Source organism: Brassica napus, chromosome A7 (genome assembly GCF_020379485.1).
Source record: "Brassica napus cultivar Da-Ae chromosome A7, Da-Ae, whole genome shotgun sequence".
Lineage (NCBI taxonomy): Eukaryota > Viridiplantae > Streptophyta > Magnoliopsida > Brassicales > Brassicaceae > Brassica > Brassica napus.
Genome location: NC_063440.1, coordinates 10,974,938 through 10,989,059, shown reverse-complemented (window position 1 = coordinate 10,989,059; position 14,122 = coordinate 10,974,938). Strand labels below are relative to the sequence as shown.

Sequence of the window (14,122 nt, the reverse complement as noted above, 5' to 3'; positions counted from 1 at the left end):
GCGTATGAGCGTTACAACAAGGTAAAAGCCTTGGCCACGAGAGCTGTCGGTGAGATCCCTAGTTCTAGCAACCTAAGACTGCGGAAACCTAGTTGAGTTGCAGCTCGATAACAAAAACGGAAAGTTGCTTAAATGCTCTAATTGCTAAGTTTGCTCTGAGTAGAAAAATTGTGTCCCTCTGCATCTTCAACCTCGACGTCTTCAACCTCGACGTCCTTATATACTTCTCCTAGAGGCGGATTGCTCTTTCTTTTTCTGCCCTCGGTCGAGTTTATCACTTCACAGAAATATTCCATTTTCATTCGATCTTAGTGTTTATCTTTGGAAACTTCAAATTTATCCTTCGAACTTGACATTTATCTTCTCCTTTAGAATAAAAGATAAATTGTCATAACGATTTGGGCCGAATGGGCGAGTTGGACGACTTGCTCGATCCAACTCGCCGAACGGGCGAGTTAGACTACTTGTTCGGTCCAACTCGCCGAATGGGCGAGCTGGACGACTTGCTCGATCCAACTCGCCAAACGGGCGAGCTAGATGTCTTGTTCGATCCAACTCGCCCGTTCGGCGAGTTGGACGTCTTGTTTGGTCCAACTCGTCCGTTCGGCGAGTTGGACGGTGTGTTCGGTCCAACTCGCCCCTTCGGCGAGTTGGACGATAGTGCCTTATAGTTGTTTCGTTGTTTGAAATCCGTTTGTGCGGGGCCTAGAGTAATCTTTCTCGAAGACTTATCGTGTGAATCCTTTGCGGAGTTGTTACACAAACTTGATTTAGGTTTTCTCACTTTTTTTTCTTTTGATTTTTTTTTTTCAAAGAGGATATTTCCGAGAAAGTTTTTGACGTTGATTTCGTCGTAACCGATTTTGACCTCAACACCAGACTTTAAGATTACTCATATCCCACGAGCGCAGAATCAAATTGTTGATTCTTTAGCTAGGACGACAAGATCATTCCATAGAAAATTTGATTTGGTTGGTTGTTCTATTCCTGGAATGGTTATAAAGACCATCTTAAATTTGAGTAATATAATAACTTTTCGTTTTCGTTGTAACAAAAAGATAGACTATATATATAAATGAATTGTTGACAAAATATATATATATAAACGAATTTTTATTAAGAGAAAATAATATATAAATATTGTAAAGGAATAAAGCTGGTCTCATCACTCCTTCTCGACCCCACAAGTTGACGGAGCGTGTTCAACATCATGCATGGTTTCATTTCGTTTATTTTTCTTTCTCATGACACAAATGATTACAACAGTCTAGTAATCTATTTATTTCTTTTCTTCATTGCTGTATTTCTAAACCTTCCTCAATAGGAATATTCTCTTCATCAAGTACATATCTGCCGTTTTCAAAACAAAAAAGGTACATATCTGACCTATATATATAGGTGCACTAGATCAAGAACTATTATAACAATAAACGAACCAACAAGCAGAAGAAGGAGAAAGGCAGGAGTTGAAGGTTAGAGCGATGGACCTTTTTGTTGATGGTGAATTGGAGTCTCTCTTTTGGATGTTCAATTCTGATCAATGTTCATCATCTAAGGAGGACCGACCGAGAGATGAGATTCTCGGCCTCTCTAGCCTCTACAATGATCATCTTCATCATCACCAGAACAATGTCTCGTCTTCTAATCATCATACTCTCTTAATTCCTGATATGTTCCCACTTGGCGCAATGCTGGGAGGGAATCTTCCGACCACGCTTGATTCTTGGGATCAAAATCACCTCCAAGAAACGGCAACGCTCAAGAGGAAACATCTTAACTTAGAGAATCTACACAATACTTATTCTAACTGTGACACCACAAGACAAGTAAGTGAAAGATCAATAACGTCTACAACGGTTGCATTTATTCATTTTTCTATGCAATAAACTAATTACAACATCATTAACACGATATAGGAGCTGGTCAAAGCCAAGAAAAAGCAGAGGGTAAACCCGGAAACAGATACAGTCTACCAAAGCAACACTAGCTGGAGACATGGTCAGAGTATAAGCACCATTTCAGTTGAGGAGAAAGCTTCGGTTGCAAGTGCTAAAGGCAAAACAAGAGCCACGAAAGGACAAGCTACTGATCCTCAAAGCCTTTATGCTCGGGTAAGAAAACGTGTGAAAGTTTCTAGGACTTCTATCTTAAAACCGTTGTGAATCACTCTCAAATTGAACTTGAAAAAACAAGAAAACCTAGAAGCAAAACTCGATTTTCTAGGATTTGTTTATTGATTAAGTAAACGAATAAATTGCAATTATTTAGATCCGTATTATACTTTTGAAAATCTTGATATTCTTTTCTTTTTCTTTGCAAAAATTATCCTATCTACTTAAAGGGTTTTACGGCCAAACAAACCTAGCTTTTGCTTGTGCAACCGAGATTAAAGTCATTTTCAGAAATCAAAAATACTAATACACAATAGTTTACAGTTTTTGTGGGTTTCTAATTAATTATGGTAATGACTTTTGCAGAAAAGAAGAGAGAAGATTAACGAAAGGCTCAGGACGCTGCAAAACCTTGTACCAAACGGTACAAAAGTTGATATAAGCACGATGCTTGAAGAAGCGGTGAATTACGTGAAGTTCTTGCAGCTTCAAATTAAGGTATGTAAATTACTTTTATGGTTTTATTTTCCTTAGAACCCACCTTTATATCTATAACACCTATATTCTAACTAAACAAAATGCACTATATGTTATTGAATGTAGTTATTGAGCTCGGATGATCTATGGATGTACGCACCATTGGCTTACAATGGAATCGACATGGGTTTCCATCACAACCTTTTGTCTCGGCTTACGTGAAGAACTTACCGATTTAGAACATATGAATAATCCCTTTAATTGAGCCCTACCAGCGAGGTCTACTTTGGGAACGTACCATTTTCTATTAATGGTGTTGTTGTTCATTCTGATATTTTTGTTTATTCCTTTTTGTGTCTTTTTCTTTATTAAGGTTCGGGTAATAAAATATTAAAAAGTCAACTCTGGGACTAATAAAATAACAATCAGTCTTTCCTCGCACATTTTTGAAAACAAAATATATATTTGAACTAGCTGTTAAGAAAATATAGTTAAATCGCCGGCTTTATTTAGAATCAAATGAACAAATTTGAAAAATATGATACATTATATTATTGGAGTATTATTCGACGGAGGAAACCCTTCGTACGTAGCCAAGCATCCTTTTTTTCCTAGGATGCCACACGAAAGAGGCCATGCCAAAGTCTTTTGATCCCATAGTCAAATAATATCAAGCCTTCGTTTCTACTTAGTACTGAATAATTATTAGGAAATTTGGAAAAAATTATATATGTTACGCTATTAAAAAAGAAGAAAATTGAGAAATAGTGTTCATCTGTGGAGAGGAACTAGAGACAACATCATACTGCTTGCTTATTCCAATGTCGTGTCTCACGTGAAATATAGTCAGTAGCTAGTACCAAGTACAACCCCAAGTGCTAGTCAGAACCGGTCCTGAATAAAATTCGTTGAAGCATGCGCTTCTTACCTTGTTTACAATATCATTGTGCTTATTCCAGTGTCGTCGTGTCTCACGTGAAATATCATTGTGCTTAGTACCAAGTACCAATCACTACCAGTCTTGAATAAAAATCACTGAAGCTTGCGCTTCTAACCTTGTTTATAATATATTGTTTTCTTAAGTCAAACTGATAATATTAGTTCTGACTTCTGAGAACCTGATGGGTTACGTATACAAGCATCAAACAAACGAGAAACTAAGTGGATGAAAGTAGTGAAAGCTGATCAAATTCCCTGAGGGATTTCATTATCTTAAGGTGCCTATATAAAGGCAGAGTAGTTACACAAATACCGTGATCTTTACAACAGAAGATCTAAATACAAGATATTCAAAAATATACAAGAGAATATTCTATAGGGAAAATTGCCAAAAGAGAATAAAAAAACCAGGTTGTTGTCCCTTTGGTATAAAGCTAGTTTTGTCCATTTTTTCTCCTTTTTACCCTTTGTATTTCTGAAAACTAATGAAATAAATAATTTTGAGAATCAAAAAAATTATTAAAAATATAAACAATTAATAAAACATCCATATACACAAGTTGGTAATTTTGTTTTGTTCAAAAACTTGGTAAATAAGATTTTTAAGATACGTTCTACTAAAAGTAAAATGCGTCTTCAACATAAAATAGTATAGTAGAAAACAATTTCTAAAATAAACACGTTCATCTACTTCTTTTAGAACGTCCATTTTACTATTTACTAAATTTCTAAAAAAGAGGAATGTGCATTCTACTAATCGTAAAGGTATCCACTTTCCTTCCGAATGCATCTTCTACGTTTATAAAGTATTCTAAATTTTAGGGAATGTGTTTTCTACAATGTACTCTTACGTCTACTCAAAGTAGAAAATGTATTCAAAATTTTTATCATTCTTCTAAACTTTTAGAAGTCGCCTTCTACGGATAAGAATACCTGATTTTTTGCGAAAATTAATGAAATTTCAGTTAAGGAAATATTATAAAAATCTCCTAAAAATATTCTAACTTCCTAAAACGTGTTATGGTCGATTTTACTTGAAAAAATTAAAGAAAAAATGATTCTCCCTTCTCTTCTTCATCAATCTATAGTTTTCCCATAGTTTTTCTTTTGATTCTTCTCACAAACTCTTGTTCTCTATGATGCATATCTATACCGTTTTTTTTTTCTTTTCGATTGCCTTTCAATTTTTTTTTCATTTTTTCCATTAACTTCTTTTTTAAATTCAAATTAACTTTTAAATTGTGTTTAATTAGATTAAATATAGGGATAATTTTACCCGAAATCCGAAGTGGCATCCGAACCCGATCCGAAAAACCCGAACCGAAATCCGAACCGAAGTAGCAAAATATCCGAACGGGTATTGAATTAGGAGAGATTGGATATCCGAACCCGAACGGGTAATATCCGAACCCGAATGGATATCCGAAAATAACCGAACATATGATAATTAATCTTATATTTATAGTTTACATCTTTCATTTTATATAAAATATTTATATTGATACTACACATACTTTAAATTCATATGATATACATACAATTACGTAGAATATGATTTGCTATTCGCTTAAAATGCATGTCAAACTTCTTATTTCAGCAATTAACAAAAAGTTACATCCAAAATTTAAAAACAATAACCAAATTAATGTCTTTTTAGTTTGAAAATGTTATGTCCAAATATATTAACCATGCAATCTATTAAAAATAAAAAATAGTTAAGTGAAAAGTTATATATTTAAATACAAGAAATTTGAGAAATGAAAATTTTTATTTTTTTTTCTTCAAAATCTAAATATCCGAACCCGATCCGAAATAACCGAAACCGAACTTAAAATACCCGAACCCGACCCGAAGTACAGAAATACCCGAACGGGTTCTACACCTCTATACCAAAATACCCGAAAATCCGAAATACCCGATCCGAACCCGAACGGGTACCCGAACGCCCACCCCTAGTTTTGATATAGGAAACTAAGCATCACTTTTGCAGAAACTCAGCGTAAGAACGCTCGGGTGGATTTGTTTGATAGCGATGATGATACGAGTAGTATAAGCTCTTCCTCCATCATGCAATCTGAACGACCTGGCATGGGTGAAGTTCAGGTTCACAAAGATGTTCTGTTGGATCAATCCCTTGATGCTCTCTATGAGAAAAGGTATGCTTCTCCTCTCCTCTCCCATCACTTTTTACTGTTTTCAAAGCTGGTTTTGAATGCGCTTTTGCTTGATTTTGGATGCAAAACTGATAATATTTGGATTCCTTTCTGGATGTGAAGGAGTTCAACGAGAGAGCAAGCTTTGGCTTCCATTGTTGATGCATTCAACAGCGACTTGCAGCATGAGTTTGTCGAAAAGAAGTAATCGTCTCTTTCTCTATTTCGATGTAGTTTAATCTCATACTGTCATACATGACTAAATTGTCTAATGTTTCTTCTTAACGTTGCAGATTTGCCACACTATTGCATCAGTGTTTACACTGCACCAAGAAAGGGTCTAGTAAGGAGACCTCCTTAGCATCAAATGTTATTGGTTAGTCCCCGAGTTAAAGCAACTTTTATGCATCATTCTCCTTAGCTTAATTTATTAAATAACAGTTAGTTAATGTGGCTTTTCAGGGTTGCTAGCATTGACTGTTGGACTCGGCGACCAAGCACAAGAGATTCTTGAAGAATCTGTCACTCCTCTTTCTCAGGCCCTTAAATCTAGTCGTGAAGCCTTGAAAATAACCTCGGTATTAATGATTTCATTATCTAGTAGCTTGTCATTCTGTTAATAGACTCTAAATAATGTCCAATCTTGAATTCACGCTTTGTTAAATTCAGATTCTTGAGTGTTTAGCAGTCATCACCTTTGTTGGTGGGGCCAATCCAGAGCAAACCGAGAGATCTATGCAGATTATATGGCAAATGATTCACCCCAAACTAGGTTCTAATGTATGCATCTTTACTCTTTTCTCGTATTAAACCGAGAGTTCTAACAGTTGGTTAACCTAAAGTGTGCAGTAGGCTCACAGGGTAAGTTGGCGTTTTGTGTAGGTTATTGCGACCAAACCTTCACCTGCTGTTATAACTACTGTTGTGTCCTCCTGGGCGTTTCTGCTCACTACAGTTGACTGATGGACTCTAGGTCCCAAACTTTGGCAAGAGTGAGTGGAGCTCGAAGCATTTATTTCACCTAGTGTCACTTATTAATGGATCTATATAAGCTGATTAGATATTGGTAATCATTGCAGGATCGTAACTTATCTCTCCTCGCTGTTGGAAAAAGATGACCGATCTGTACGTACAGCTGCTGGTGAAGCGCTTGCTCTTATTTTGAGTTGGGAACTCTAGAGAAGTTTGCTGCTGAAGCTAAAGGGTCTGCTGCTAATGGATCAGTGAAAGAAGGTTGTGTGTCTCAGGAGGCATTGATGAACATGCATGGCTTGAAATCTAAAGTCACTAACCAAGTTAGAGACCTCGCTGCGGAAGCAGGTGGTAAAGGTTCTGCTAAGAAAGATCTCAACACGCAACGAAGTTTGTTCAAAGATCTCGTTGAGTTTCTTGAGGTATGCATGCATCCACCTTGTATGCTCTTGATGAGGTTTTTTGTTGACTCTTTTGTTTGAATTTTGATTAGAATGGAGTCGCACCTGAAACCTCTACAAAGGTTGGTGGGGACTCTTTACAGACGTCAACGTGGTATCAGATGATACAGGTTTCTCTCGACCTGTTCTGTTGTTTGTCTCTTTATCTTCTTCTTGTGACTGTGTTTTAAGCATAGACATGTTTCTTGTTCATCAGTTAAATTTTTTGAAGCATTTCCTTGGGGGTGGCTTTATCAAGCATATGCAGGTTTGTTTTCTTGTTTTTCTTTCTTTCCAAGTGTCCACACATCTTTAAAAGCTGACTCTTTGCTGTTTCATTCAATTTGGCAAAACTACAGGAGAATGAGTTCCTTCATGATGTATTTAGTTTCACTCCAAAGAAGATTGGTGGACATTCTACTATGTCTAGTGAAGAAAAGGTTTGTTTGTTTGCTAGACTTAAGTTCCTTTGATTATTTCTGGTTTTAAGCATGAACGTTTCTCATCGCATTGTTTGCTATTATTTGTGGCAGAGGTTGTTTAAATCACCAAACTCAGCTCTCAACAAGGCAAGGACGCTATTCTTGAACAAGCAGAGGATGTTAGCTAAGGTAGTGTAGATTGTAGTTGATTCGTCTTCTTAGAACATTTTGTTGTGGGGGAAGAATATAGTGGAAGTGTGTTTTGTGATTTGCAGAATTTGAACGATGGGCATTACGCTGCGATGGTGGAGAATGAATGAATAATGTATTACTATATGTCTACCCTTAGAATCATATGATTGGTGCCTTCATTATATATGTGTAGCATTTGAAGTCTTTTTTTCCAATAAAGTTTTTGGATGCGTTGTTCCTATGATATAACAGTTGTTGCTCTTAGAGAGCCATTGATAAATTGTAATTTGAGTTGTCACACAATTATAGTCTCTTGAGTAACCCATCTCATGGATGATGGATGTTAGCTAAAACTTAATTAATGTTCTCGTTAAGTTCTTTAATGTTTTCTCGAATAATTATTGTTTTATTCAATTTCTAAAAAGAACCATATAAAGTTTTTTTTCTGATGTATGGTTGTTTAAGATGGATATGCGAAATTATTTTTTCAACATTTCCAGTTCGATTATGGGGAAAATTGCATTTTAAACCTTAAGAGCGTGATATCCTCGCACTTTAAATACTGAACATTTTTTACTAGCACTTTAAACCGTGAAAGTGATATTTTTATCATAACAAACTTCCAATGAAGTTTACTTGTTTTCCAAGTCAACTAGGAGACTTGTAGTGTTCATTTTGTGATGACGTGTTAGTCTTTTTCTAAAAATAAAAGATAAAATACATAGAAAATTCAAAAAAATCTGACAAAATTCAAAAAATGTAAATTTTTTTAGAAATATATAAAAATAACATTTCAAAATTAAAAATAAAATATTTTTAAAAATTAATCCAATTATAAACCAATAAATATATAATATAATAACTTGAATGGCGATTTAAGATTTGATTTTTGATTTTTTTTTTAAAATTGATTTATTAATACTTAATTTATTAAATTTTCAAAATTAGTCCAATTATTGGTATTATTTATTAAAATTATATTTATTTTTGTAATTTAAGTTTGTTTAAAATGAAATTACTTATAAGTGAAGTTCTTAAAAATTGTAAATAACTTTGAAATTAAATAAATAACTAATCAAACTTTAGAGAAACTAAAATATATGTTACTTATCTAAGAAGCTCCACTCACATCAAAACCTAACATATACAAATCTAGAGGCATACCTCTATATCTCTTAATTATATTTCAAACTAACTTACAATATTTTAGTTAAGGTTAAAAACATTTTAAGTGGTTTATGAGATTTTTCTAGTTTCACAAAAATTTAATAACTTAAGTATTAATAAATCAAAAATTAAAAAAATCAAAAACAAAAAAAAAACAGAATCTAGAATCACCATTCAAGTTATTATATTATATATATATTGTTTTGTAATTGGATTAATTTTTTAAAAAATATTTTATTTTATTTTGAATTTTGAAATGTTATTTTTTCTATTTTTTGAATGTTTATATTTTTCTGAATTTTTCAAAAACAAAATCGATTTTTTCGAATTTTTTTGAATTTTCTATGTATTTTATTATTATTTTTTTTTTTAAACTGACACGTCATCACAAAATGAACACTACATGTCACCTAGTTGACTTGCAAAACAAGTAAACTTCATTGAAGGTTTGTTATGATAAAAATGTCACTTTCAGTTTAAAGTACTAGTCAAAAACGTTCAATGCTTAAAATGCGAGAATGTGACACTCTCAAATAATTTTCCATTCGTTTATGTGGACACCATGTTTTGTCATGTTTAATTTGTCCACTTGATTTTCAAAAAAAAAGAAAAGTTACTGGAGCTAGATTCTTTTAAATAATAATGTAATTAAATTGTAAAATTTTATTAAATTTCAGTTAGTTTGATTTTAAATTTGGGTTTGGTTTGGAAATGAAAAATAATTATTGTAAAACTGAAAAAGCTATGGATAGGAATGGATTTCCGTGTGGTCTCAGTGTCTACCACACAAAGTGAATCTGATGGAAGATGGTTAGAGTTGATTGCCGAAATGGTGGCCACTCAATTAAACTGGTTCAAACGTCCCCATGTGGAGCTTAACATATTCAAACCAAATACATGTATATATATGGTGGTTAAGAAGAATGGATGTCGAGAAACAAGTACATATATAATAGGAGAATCTTACACAAATAAGGTAACTTCTCTCACCTAGCTAATTTCGTTATATTTTGACACATCCGTACTTTCTTCAAAAAGATATATAAACTTCGAAAAGGTTACAAGTAACTTGAATGAAGAAGAAAACACCTTTATCACACTTCCTTCGTATGTTGTCGTCTGAATTGAAGATACGACGCGAAAAAGATTGAATAATATAGTTTTTAGACACGCAAAGTCGAATGAAACAGCACGGTTCTGTTTTTCTTCTTCTTCGTCGTGTAGGTTTCTGGAGGATAAGAAGAAATGGAGCTGTTTTTGTTTCTGGTAACAATTTGTTTGAGTTTGGCTTTCTCCGGGAAATGCAGTGATGATTATAGCAGGAACGATTTCCCGGAGGGGTTCGTCTTCGGATCCGCAATTTCGGCTTTTCAGGTTTGCAATTTCAAAGGTCGTTTCCCTACACTCCCTATTATCGGAAAAATGGTTGTGATGATGAGTACTCTCAAAGTGGGAAGGAGCTATTGCTGAAGACGGAAGAATGCCTAGTATAGTGGATACATTCGCTCACGCTGGTAAACTCTTCACTAATAAACACTTGAGAGTTGAATTTCAACAACTAATTAGGACATCTTCAAGTCTACTTTATTTCTCACTCTAAAATAGAGTTTAAAGTAAAAATATTCTAACTCAACTATATATTTCAATCTATAATAAAATAAAACTGAATTTATTCTACAAATATAGTAATTCATTTTTTTGGTGTTCATCATTCAATTTTTCTATTTAAAGTAGACTGCCATTTGAATATAACTTAACTGTGTACTATAGAGTTATTATATATTTTTTGTTTTAAAGAGTGAACCATTGGAGATGGTTTTAGATGATTGAGATTTTTCTAGGGTTTTAATGACAATCAATATCACCAGGTAATGGATCTAACGGAGATATAGCTTGTGATGGGTATCACAAATATAAGGTTTGTGTAGTAGTCAATTATGCAGACGTAATATTTGTTAAAAATTCAGCTAAGCTATGACTTTTGGAGAATGATAATGCTGTGTAGGTGTAGGAGGACGTAAGGCTGATGTATGACATGGGTTTAGATGCACTACGACTCTCCATCTCGTGGTCGCGGCTTATATCAAGTGCGTGTGGTTTCCTTGCTTCAACTCGAATTTGTTACCTTGCTCGAGCTGTAAACGCTTTTATTTTTTGTTCGGTTGGTTTTTCATGTTTCAGGTGGAAGAGGTCCTGTGAATTCAAAGGGTTTGCGTTTCTATAAAAATCTCATACAAGAGCTCAAAACACATGGTAAAGTCATTATATGTCTTGTGTCTTGGTAAGAACGTGAATTGAGTTTTGTTGTTATGTTTCTTTGTGCAGGAATTGAACCGCATGTTACATTGCATCACAATGATCTCCCTCAGGCTCTTGAGGATGAATACGGAGGATGGATCGACCGCAAAATCATGTAAATCCAACATTTTCTTGCAACCACATTTTTTATTGTAATAGAATCTCTAATAAAATTGAAGTGTATGGTATATATCGCCTTATGTGAATTTTTTATGGCAGTGGTGACTTCACGGCTTTTTCAGCCGTTTGCTTCAAAGAGTTTGGGAATGCAGTGAAATTCTGGTCAACAATTAATGAGCCCAATATAGTAGCATGGGTAGGTTATGACTTGGGATCAGGCCCTCCTAGCCATTGTTCTCCTCCATTTGGGATGGTCAACTGCTCCAAAGGAAACTCCTCCACTGAGCCATATATTGCACTCCATAACATGTTGCTTGCACATGCATCTACCGCGAGATTGTATAAGCAAAAGTATAAGGCAAGCGTAATACACACATACGTATCCCTGGTTCCAGCTTGAATTGCTCGATATGACTATCTCTCTCTTTTTTCGTGATCGATTGTATAGCACAAGCAGAATGGATTTGTAGGTATAACCTGTTTTGCATTCTGGATGGTTCCTTTTACTAGTTCTGAAGAGGACGAGATGGCAACTCAGAGAGCCAAAGATTTCTTACTAGGCTGGTTTGTTGTACACAATTATCTTGAGTTTATTTTAAAAATTCTTCTTTGGCTGCTCTGATTGAAATGGAAAACAACGTTTTCATTTATGTAGGGTTTTGCATCCGCTTGTGTTTGGGGACTATCCTAATGTCATGAGGAGAATCGTGGGCAAGAGATTGCCAAATTTTTCGAAAGAAGAATCATATCTCGTTAAAGACTCATCCGACTTCTTGGGACTCATACACTACACAACAACGTACACAGCAGACTTATCCAGTCCACGCCAAGGAGATTATGCTTCAGACATGCATGCATCAATAATCCGTATGTTTTTCTTAAATGGCATCTTTTGGGTGTGTTTTTTTTTTACTGACTCTTTATTTCATTTTATTGGACAGCCTTTGGGAATTCTTCACTGGTCAATGTATGTTTCGCCAAATTCAGAAATCTGACATGTTTTAATACACCAAACATTATTAATTAAGTCTTGATTCCTTGTCATACGTCCACATGTCGATTTGCTTCCATGGGGTCTTGAAGGATTGTTGGAATACATAAAGCAAAACTATGCCAATCCTCCTATCTACATTCTTGAAAACGGTCTCTCTCTTAACATGTTGTGAACTTAAGTTTTCAAACATTACCAATCTTTACAGAGTTTTTCTCAATATCTACACAATCAGGTAGACCTACCAACCACCAATCATCGCTTAACGATGTGGGAAGAATTGAATACCTTCATTCGTACATCGCTGCTGTGCTTAATTCAGTAAGGTGTGTAATATGCTTGAAAATCCTACTTAAAACCCAAATACTGAACGTGATACAATTTTTTTTTTGGTGTTGCAGGAATGGGTCAGAGACAAGAGGCTACTTCCAATGGTCCTTCATGGATTTGTTCGAGCTCATGGAGCCCAATTATACATATGGATTATACTATGTAAATTTCAGCGATCCGGAACGTAAAAGATCTCCTAAAACCTCTGCTCTTTGGTATTTTTGTTTTCTCAATGGTATGACCAATTGTTCACAAGAGCTCTCGGCATCTTCTTCTCCTGGTCTTTTTTCTGCTCAGTGAAACAGAATTGACCGTGTAATTTTATATTGTGTGTTTCATTCGTTGGCATTTTGCCTTGTAGTTTAAGTATTCTTTGTGTTAATCATTTGCGTTTTTTAATATTATAGGTTCATATACTTCTTATTAGAGTCTTAATGGTATTTATACAACTACAAGAGAGGGGGATAAGCTAGTAGATCCTTGAGTCATATTATCTATACACCCCCTTAAGTTGTACTAATAGAGGATATGATCACTCCAATCTTGGAACAAGCATGCTGAAACTGGCTTCTGGAAAACAGCTATCCGGTCATCATAAGCTCCTTTATAAACCCTATTTAACATTTCTACAACATTTTTTTTTGTCTATTAGTATCTCAAATAAAAAAAACAGCTGCATACCGAGGGAAAAAATCGTCGGTATGTCATCGGAATAACGCTATTCCGACGACATACCGACGAAACAAGTCCTCGGAAATTCATTTTCGGAATTCTGAGGAAATGAATTTCCGAGGAAACTCCGAGGACCACAAGTTCGTCGAAAAGTTCCTCGGAATACTTTCCTCGAAATATTTCGATGGATTTTCCGATGGCCAATCCTCGGAAGTCCTGACGAAATATTCCTCGGAAATTTCATCGGGAATTTCCGAGGAACGGAGCCCTCGGAAAATTCCGAGGAAGACTTCCCTCGGTCGACGACTAATTCCGAGGAAGTGCTCGTCGGAAATTCCCGAGGGTTCGTTTCCTCGGAATTTTAAAAAAAATTATTTTTTTTTTAAAATTAAAAATTTTGAAATTTAAATTCGAAAATATAAAATTAAAATTAAAATTGAAAACATATTAATTAGATAATATTCAAAATTGTACAAATAAAAATAAAACATTCCGAGTTTTTGAAAAAAAAAAAAACTACGGGTCTTGAACGTTCAGGAACACCTCGTTCGGGTACATCCTCTTCATCATCTCCATCATTTGCTCGTTCAGCCTCTTATGTGCCTCATAGCCCGCCTGTTGAGCTGCCATCTGGGTCTCCAACACAGATATGCGATCATCCTTATCCTGCAACTGAGCCGTAAGTACTTCTGGATCAACATAGGGCGGTGATGCAGAAGAAGGAGCAGCCGACCGGGAGCGACGACCCAAACAGACCAAACATCCCTTCTTCTTTGGAACCGACTGAAATAGAAAGTAGCCAAATTTAAATAATATAAAAAGATGATAAAATAAAGGC

The 14,122-nt window shown here is 34.9% G+C and overlaps 2 protein-coding genes and 1 pseudogene across 4 annotated transcripts; all 3 read left to right on the top strand.

Moving 5' to 3' along the window:
- The first annotated feature begins 1,481 nt into the window (after positions 1-1,481).
- On the top strand, positions 1,482-2,810 carry LOC106355169 (transcription factor RSL3-like). The gene is made up of 4 exons (XM_013795168.2): positions 1,482-1,826; positions 1,917-2,111; positions 2,478-2,609; positions 2,715-2,810. The coding sequence occupies exons 1-4, from the start codon at positions 1,482-1,484 to the stop codon at positions 2,808-2,810; spliced, it is 768 nt and encodes a 255-aa protein (XP_013650622.2).
- A 2,665-nt stretch (positions 2,811-5,475) lies between these two features.
- LOC106355170 lies at positions 5,476-8,009 on the top strand (annotated as a pseudogene).
- A 1,674-nt stretch (positions 8,010-9,683) lies between these two features.
- Positions 9,684-13,028, top strand: LOC106358040 (beta-glucosidase 9-like). Of its 3 annotated transcripts, XM_022688744.2 has the most exons (14): positions 9,684-9,849; positions 10,098-10,247; positions 10,324-10,387; positions 10,742-10,791; positions 10,885-10,960; positions 11,055-11,126; positions 11,199-11,286; positions 11,391-11,649; positions 11,740-11,855; positions 11,947-12,158; positions 12,233-12,256; positions 12,345-12,434; positions 12,518-12,608; positions 12,684-13,028. In XM_022688744.2, the coding sequence occupies exons 2-14, from the start codon at positions 10,119-10,121 to the stop codon at positions 12,910-12,912; spliced, it is 1,500 nt and encodes a 499-aa protein (XP_022544465.1). In that variant the 5' UTR covers positions 9,684-9,849; positions 10,098-10,118; the 3' UTR covers positions 12,913-13,028. The 3 variants fall into 3 exon arrangements, with proteins under 3 accessions (XP_022544465.1, XP_048592619.1, XP_048592621.1); XM_048736662.1 differs by having other exon boundaries at positions 9,747-9,849; positions 10,098-10,387; positions 10,879-10,960; XM_048736664.1 differs by lacking the exon at positions 9,684-9,849 and having other exon boundaries at positions 9,869-10,247; positions 10,879-10,960.
- The last annotated feature ends 1,094 nt before the right edge of the window (positions 13,029-14,122 follow it).

Bases quoted from the DNA above. Each gene is read 5' to 3' on its own strand.
- LOC106355169 (XM_013795168.2), top strand. From the start codon at position 1,482: ATGGACCTTTTTGTTGATGGTGAATTGGAGTCTCTCTTTTGGATGTTC. The intron at 1,827-1,916 runs GTAAGTGAAAGA...AACACGATATAG, and splicing joins ACTGTGACACCACAAGACAA to GAGCTGGTCAAAGCCAAGAA. The intron at 2,112-2,477 runs GTAAGAAAACGT...TGACTTTTGCAG, and splicing joins CTCAAAGCCTTTATGCTCGG to AAAAGAAGAGAGAAGATTAA.
- LOC106358040 (XM_022688744.2), top strand. From the start codon at position 10,119: ATGGAGCTGTTTTTGTTTCTGGTAACAATTTGTTTGAGTTTGGCTTTC. The intron at 10,248-10,323 runs GTTTGCAATTTC...GTACTCTCAAAG, and splicing joins CCGCAATTTCGGCTTTTCAG to TGGGAAGGAGCTATTGCTGA. The intron at 10,961-11,054 runs GTGCGTGTGGTT...TTCATGTTTCAG, and splicing joins GTGGTCGCGGCTTATATCAA to GTGGAAGAGGTCCTGTGAAT.